Genomic DNA, 8277 nt, shown 5'->3' on the forward strand with positions numbered 1-8277 from the left:
AATAAGTCAATTACTTTCCAAAAATAGCATGTTATTTCTTTGCACAATGGAAAAAGAGTCCTCGAACTTTGGTGAACCATCCTACAAGCGCATTCATTGTGGATCAGTCATATGGTATGAAGAACGAACTGTTAAGAACCAAGACCCATCCATCCCTTTGTTTTCATTATGTTGTATGGATGGCAAAGTTCAGTTGCTGTTATTGAAAGAATCACCAGAACCATTAAAAGGTGTATTGGATGTGTCCAGTGGTAACAAAGGGATTAGTTTCAGGAGAAAAATAAGAATATACAATTCATTGTTTTCATTTACATCAATGGGAGGGCATGTTGACTATGAGATTAACTAAGGGGGTGGTCCATATTTTTTCAAACTCTGCAGACAAAATTACCACCGAATAGGATTATTACTTCCACCTGAAGGAAGGAAACCTCAGTTTGCACAGCTTTATATTTATGACATAGAGTATGAAACCAGTCATAGATTAAATTATAAACGAGATAATAAAGAAGATGATACTATTGAAAAAAAATTAGTATAGGAATTGCAATTGATGTTTGATGCGAACAATGAATTGCTTAAAAGTTTTCGTTCTGTCAAGAACCATATCCATTGGAATGATATTAGAGATGTACATTTGCGGTCAAAAATGAATAGGGAAAAGGATGGAAGACAATGCAATTTGCCAACTACATGTGAAATTGTGGGTTTAATTGTTGGTGATATTGGAATTTTAGAAATTGGAAAAGATGTCACTGTTCATCATTCGAAAAAGGGTCTTCAAAGAATTTCTAACTTGCATCTAAGTTTTATGGCATTAAGTTATCCAATATTATTCCCATATGGTGAAGATTGATATAGAATTGACATTAACCATAAAGACTTTTGTTAGGAAAGATTTCGTTGGATTAGAAACAATGAGAAAAAATTGAGGAGTGATTTGTACATCGGGTTGATGGATGCCATTTCAAAGGATGATGTTAATGCACAGCATCTAGGGAAATCTATGTTGCTCCCTTCATCTCACACTGGCAATCCCCGATATCGTGTTCAGAATTATCAAGATGCAATGGCGATTTGTAGATATTATGGATATCCAGATATTTTTCTAACATTCACCTGTAATCCCAAGTGGCCGGAGATACAATATCTACAGAATTGTATTGGACAATGTGATCAAGAAAGTAGAATAACTGCAGTTTGCAGAGTTTTTGAGATCAAATTGCTTGAGCTAATGCGAGAGATAAAAAAAGGTGAATATTTTGGTGAAACAGTGGCAAGTGAGTATTCCAACGAATAATATTTCTACTTTCTTTAGAAATTGTAGTTCATTGATAATTTATGATATGAAATTATGTTATACCAACTATTGCTGAACACGTTATAATTGTTTCTGTCAGTTATCTACACTATCAAGTTCCAAAAGAGAGGCCTCCTACATGCTCATATATTGGTTTCTCTACATTCCCAATATAAGAATCCTTCGGCATTCAAAATAGATGAAATAGTTTCTGCTGAAGTTTCAAATAAGGAAACTGATGGTGTTGTATTTGCAGCTGTCGAGAATCACATGATCCACAATCTGTGCGGTGATGTTAACAAGAATTCACCATGTATGGAGAAAGGAAGATGTAAAAAACATTTTCCAAAGAAATTTGTCAATGAAACATCTATGGATGACAACAGATACCCAATGTATGGAAGATGGAATAATAGAGCATTTGTTGAGAAAAAGGGTATCAAATTGGATAACTGTTTTGTTATTTCTTATAATAAGAATCTTTTGGTTAAGTTTGATGCTCACATAAATATTAAGATAGGTAATAAACATAGATCAATCAAGTATCTATTCAAGTATGTCAACAAAGGGCCGAACAGAACAAAAGTTTCTATGGAAATTGAAAACAATGGTCAACAGAAAAATCAATGCGAGATTTTACAGGACAAAGACGAAATAAAGGCATATATGGACTACAGGTATGTACAAAATACATCAAATATAATGTTTTTATATTGTTTGTTGATATTTGTTATAAATATGATATTAAGTAATTGAATAAAAAACATTATAGATATATCTCTTCTATGGAAGCTTGTTGGAGGATATTTAACTTTGACATGTATTACAGAGAACCAGCTATTGAAAGACTGCCATTCCATTTAGAGAACGAACAAACAGTTATTTTTTATTTTGGTTCAACTTTTGGAAAGCAAGGTTGTTATGCAAATTGACTGACTGGATGAAGTGTAATCAACGATACCATTCTGCAAGATCATTGATTTATCCTGATTTTCTGAGTGAATGGGTTTGGAAGGATACAGAAAGACAATGGTCCCCACAACAAAAATCAATGTGTATTGGCAGGGTGTATTTTGCATTCCCAGGTAGTGGTGAGAAATATTATTTGCTAATGCTTCTGAACTTAGTAAGAGGAGCAACATCATTTGAAGATATTCGAACTATCAACGGAGAAATATCTACATTCAAAGATGCATGTTATGCATTAGAATTGCTCGATGATGATAAAGAGTGGAATGATTACTTGGATGAAGCATCAATGTGGGCTACCGAAAGACAGTTAAGACAACTCTTTGTAACTATTCTTGTATATAATGAAGTGGTGAGTCCAAGAGACTTATGGAGAGCAAATGCAGAACGCCTATCTAAAGACATTCCCTACATTCTTAAACAGAAAATGTGGATGATAGAATTGAGATGCACTGAGGAATAGGTTCACAATCATGCATTGTTCGAGATTGAAGAGCTCATGAAAAATGGAGGAAAATCCTTGGCTGATTTCCCTAGAATGCCTATTCTGGACTATTCCGGTTTTGAGAATTCACATAATAGATTAATTGTTGAAGAATTAGATTATGATATTGACAACATGAAAACAGTGCACAATGATTTATACAAGGGTCTCAACAAATGCTAGAGACGCGTATACGAATTGATCCTTGATTCTGTCAACAATCAAAGTGGAACACCATTTTTTGTTTACGGACATGGTGGAACAGGCAAAACCTTCATATGGTTAACAATCATGGCCAAATTAAGATCCAAGGGTAAAATTGTACTGGCTGTAGCTACATCAGGAATTGCTGCATTATTGCTATCCGATGGAAGAATAACACATTCATGTTTTCGATTTCCTTTAGATATCACTGAGGAAAGTACATGTGATGTCAAAAAAGGGACACAATTGGCAAAACTACTTGCACAAATAGCTTTGATCATTTGGGATGAAGCACCCATGGCAAATAGGTATTGCTTTAAAGCTCTTGACAGAACTCTGAAAGATATTTTGTTTGAAAAAGATGAATCAAATGCATATAGAATATTTAGAGGCCTCACCGTTGCTTGGGTGGTGATTTCAGACAGATTCTACCAGTTATACCAAAAGGGAAAAAATATGACATAATACAAGCCTGTTTATAGTCATCTTCCCTTTGGAAGCATGTAACAGTGTTGACACTTACAAAGAACATGAGGTTGAAGACAAACTTGGTGAACCCAACAGAATTGGATAACTTGAAGACTTTTGACAAATGGTTACTTAATATCGGAGAAGAAAGGGACGTTGCAGAAGATGAAAGTTACATCCAAATACCTAAAGACTTGAAAATTGATCAACATACCAGGCACAAAGAAACGATTATGAATGATTTTTTCCAGATTTATCTACTCAGATAAATAATATTGATTATATGAGAGAGAGAGAGAGAGAGAGAGAGAGAGAGAGAGAGAGAGAGAGAGAGAGAGCAATATTGACACCCAAAAATGAAACAATACATAGAATGAACGACTATATCACCCAGAGTCTGCCAACAGATGGAAAGACGTATTTAAGCTTAGACAGCACTTGCAAAGCAGCATGTATCTCAAACAATGATGACATTCTCTATCCCACCGAATTTCTTAATTCTCTTATGTGCTCTGGCATGTCCAAACATGGATTGCATTTGAAAATTGGCATACTAATTATGTTGCTGCATAATTTGAATCAATCCGATGGTCTTTGCAATGGAACCAGATTGATCATAACCCAATTAGGAAAGTGGTCCATACAAGTAATGATTATCACTGGGTCAAACATTGGGGATATTGTCACAATTCCCAAAATAATAATGTCAAATGCAGATATGAAGTGGCCTTTCAGGTTGAAGAGAAGATAGTTGCCTGTGATAGTTAGCTTCTGTATGACAATAAACAAAAGCCAGAGTCAATCACTCAAAACAGTAGGATTGTATATGAAACATCAAGTTTTTACACATGGTCAATTGTATGTGGCACTATCAAAAGTAACTTCAAGACAAGGTATCAAGATTCTGCTAGCCCTGCAAGAAGATGAACTGGCAGAGACATTGACAAATATTGTTTTAAAAGATGTCTTTAACTATAGGGATTAATATGTTCTATATTATATAAATAATTGTTTATAACAGAAAGGATTGATACATTGTATATAATATAAGACATTGTTTGTGAGAGATTGATGTGAAAAATTAAACATATTTATATGAATATGAAAAGGTCACGTTAAATGTTTAAATAAATACAGTAATATAATTTACTTGATGCAAAGATATTTATATGGTTTATATTATTATTGCCAAATATGATGAACACTACATTGAATGTATTATCTGTTATAAATACATATTTTTTACACATGCAATTGAACTATAAACTATCACGTGATAGGCATCATCAAGATATTTAACATTAATATTACAATTAAACAGTTTAAATATTTACAGAAATAACATTACATAAACTGGAGATTTTGCTTCACGTACACAAAAATTAGCATCAACTAAATACATCCACGTCCATGATAATAACACAATTATAAACACTTGTGAGCCAAATTTTGACAAAATATTGTGAAAATGCTTAACAAATGGTTTAAATATTTACAGAAGTGCTATTAAGTGGACTAGAGAAAAGTACAACAACACTGCAATCAATATAATCAAAATTAGATGGCATCTCCTCATTTTTCAACACAATTGTCTCTAAAAAACTAGAATCTTCATTTGGGAATCTATGCTTAAATTCTTTGACACAAGCTTTTCTAGTGGCCAAAAACATTTCTGACACCGAATCATAAGCCTCTTCTTTATCTTTCTCAGCTTGTGTAATTAAAGATTTAATCTTATTATTTTCTTTAGACAATTCATAACTTTTCTTTTTAAAGACTTCCTTTTGTTGCCGCTCATTTGCAAAAGACTCTTCAGCATTTCTAAATGATTCTTGACAGTGTTTCAATTTGGTTTTGACCTTTTCAAATGCATCCTTTGATATTTTCAACTGTTCTTTCAATCTCCGAACCTTGGCAATCACATCTTCATTTTGTTTTGTCAAATCTGCGACCACATCTTCTGAAACAAGCCAACGTTCTCCAATTTCTAAGAAACCTTCATAAGCCTATTTCAAAAACAATGAAATCATCTTAACATTATCATGCCATAAGTATATATTCACATGATATAGTGAAAAAACATTACCTCTTTCCCTAGACCGAAAGTTTTGATGTCTAGATCTTCTTTACAATGATTTTTCCATTTTCGTTCAGCATTTGTATTTGGACCCTGTTGCTGAAAAGTTTTTTGCTGTTTCACCAATTAACGTAATGGAATTTCTTCTGACTGATTATCTTCTTCTTCAGTCAATTTAACATGGCAAGAACCAGAATCAGGTTTCACAGGATTGGAGACTGATGATGTGTGTTTCCTACAACATGCAATATGTAGCAAGTATACTAATCGCACAAGTAATAGAGTGATGAGTGAGTATCGTTCCCACGAGGATAGTGTTACTAAGTACCGATTTTCCTAGTTTAAGTCCTAATTAAAGCAACAATAAATTGGATTGATGGAAAATTAACAACTAAATACAAATTAACAAAATATAAATGAATGATAATGAAATTAAAGCAAAACCCAACAACTTAACTAATTTAACAATGCTAAAAAAAATGCTTGGGTGTTGATTTCACCTAGATACGCTAACCCAAATCATAGAATCTATTACCCAAGTTCTAATTCCTTGATTGAAAATCAAATTCCCTAAGTTGTAAAACATACCTTCTCAGGCTACATTTCCCTACTTATCCCTATTAAGCTTCCGCACCCAACAAATTGAAGATTAATAGTTCAAAGTCTTTTAAGCTTTATGGAATTCTATCTAGATTTCATAGATCGCTAAACCTATCTCTAGCGTTTGCTTAATCTACGGTATTTATCCCAAGAGGCACAATCACAAATCACTTCTCAGTCTCATTGTGAACAACACACATTTGAATGGTGATCAAGCATCCAAAAGACATTAAGCAAAGAGATAAACACTCAATCATGAAATTAAAACTCAAAGTAATTCAATCCATATAAATTTGAATCATTGTATCAAGATTACATCAAACCCTAGCTAAACAACTCAGTTCATACTCAAAAACGAAATAAAACAACAAAAACAAACTGAATCAAGATTCATCATTGAAAAACAAGCAAAAGATGGAGAAATCTTCTCTAATTTGAAGCCCAAATCTTCAATAATCTTCTCCTTCCATGAGCTGCCTCCCAAATGACGAACCAAGACCCCTTTTCTCTTCCTTTTCGCTCTAATTTATACCTCTCTCACTTAAGGACGAAGCCCTAGCAAGCCAAAACGCGTCGTTTTATTTTTAAATCTAACGCAGGTTTCGCCGCGATGAAGACTTTCGGGCCAAAAATGAGCATGATAGATTCTGAATCTGGAAAAGTGTTAAACATATGAATTGTAGCCCTTTAAATTATATTTCCAGTAGTTCAAGAATCAGCACAATAAAAGGCCTACAGCTCAAGTTATGGCAAAAATACTGAAGTACGTCCAAAGACATTTTTTCTTCAGTTCCCAGCGTACTTTTCACGACTTCAAGCCAAGTTTTCACCATTGTCCAGTCAGAATTAGGAAACACCCAAAACATGAAAGTTGTAGATCTTCTTCTTAAATTTCCAAAGCTTCTTAATTCAGGTCATTCCGAGTTTCCAAGCTCAAGTTATACAATTTACGCTCAAAACTGTCATTTATGCTTAAAATCATCGTTTAGGCCTACAAAGACAAATTAATAGAATTAGGTAGCAATTATGGCCCAAATTGAATGAAAAGTATCCTAAATCCTATCAAAATTCAATGCAAAATCATAGTGTAAAATATGATTATCAACTGATGTAGGTAAAACAGAAGTCTATACAAGCGTTAACAATTCTAACTTGGAATCACTGCTTGATGCTACTTTATACACTACTTCAGAATCAAGTCTTCGAATAAATTTCATCAAGTTTGTTGGAGCCATTACTACAATCAAAACAAACGACAGTATTACAATATATACTAAACATAACAACCGAATATACCACTGGCATTTCATAACATGGATTCATAAAACAATGACAGTATTACAATATATACTAAACACAATAAGATAATAAACAAAATCATAATGAGAAAAACACCAACTTCAGTAGTAGATTTATTGACGAGATAATATGCAACACGACTACCAGAACAACAGATAAACAACCTGAGCAAAACAAGCCAAATCATAATAAAAAACATATCAATTTCAGCAATAAAAAGACCGACAAAATAATATGCAACACAACTCCCAAAGAAACAAATAAACAACGTGAATACAATAAATTATCAGCACAACTATCTAAGAACAACATCTCATAACAATAATAACAAATCTTGGAACTATGTAAGAATAACATGCACTTTAATCAAAGTTAAAATTGATGACAAATTAATTAGACCAATGTAATATAAAAAATGACATTGTCATTGTAACTCAAGAAAATGTACTTACTTATCTCAATTTCAGTCAACGATAAAAGACGGATGTGGTAAATGTGACAGACAAACTGGGACAAATGCTCTTAATGCTGAAACTGACTAAGAAAACCCTAAATCCCAAAATTTTCTTCAAGTAATTAAATACTAACAACATTTTAAATGACAACGTTTTTCATTACTTACGAATTTTACAAAGCCAAAACGACAGCGCACTGTAAAACTTTAATATTACCATTTCAGCCAAGCAATATCAATGTGACTTAATATAAAACTATAAAGGAAGGAAAATCAAATATTCCTTCAAAATCTCACAATCAAATACTTAATCTCACAATACAAATGAATTTGACACTAACGTTTACAGAACCAATAGAATTTCAAATTCAATAACATAAGCAATAACAATTCCCTACATAAAATAACATGAATCGGAAACA

The 8277-nt window shown here is 32.9% G+C and overlaps 1 protein-coding gene across 1 annotated transcript; it reads left to right on the top strand.

The window, feature by feature from the left end:
- Window positions 1–955: 955 nt before the first annotated feature.
- LOC116110618 lies at window positions 956–2732 on the top strand. Its single transcript, XM_031396842.1, has 4 exons — window positions 956–1121; window positions 1401–1977; window positions 2073–2178; window positions 2316–2732. Exons 1-4 carry the CDS (start codon window positions 956–958, stop codon window positions 2730–2732), a joined length of 1266 nt encoding a protein of 421 aa, XP_031252702.1.
- The last annotated feature ends 5545 nt before the right edge of the window (window positions 2733–8277 follow it).

Source organism: Pistacia vera, unplaced genomic scaffold (assembly GCF_008641045.1).
Source record: "Pistacia vera cultivar Batoury unplaced genomic scaffold, PisVer_v2 Contig1181, whole genome shotgun sequence".
NCBI classification, from domain to species: Eukaryota; Viridiplantae; Streptophyta; class Magnoliopsida; order Sapindales; family Anacardiaceae; genus Pistacia; species Pistacia vera.

Excerpts from the sequence above, each read along its gene's own strand:
- LOC116110618 (XM_031396842.1), top strand. The coding sequence starts at position 956 with ATGGATGCCATTTCAAAGGATGATGTTAATGCACAGCATCTAGGGAAA. Across the intron at positions 1,122-1,400 it reads TATTTTTCTAACATTCACCT|TTATCTACACTATCAAGTTC; the intron begins GTAATCCCAAGT and ends TGTTTCTGTCAG. Across the intron at positions 1,978-2,072 it reads AAGGCATATATGGACTACAG|ATATATCTCTTCTATGGAAG; the intron begins GTATGTACAAAA and ends AAAACATTATAG.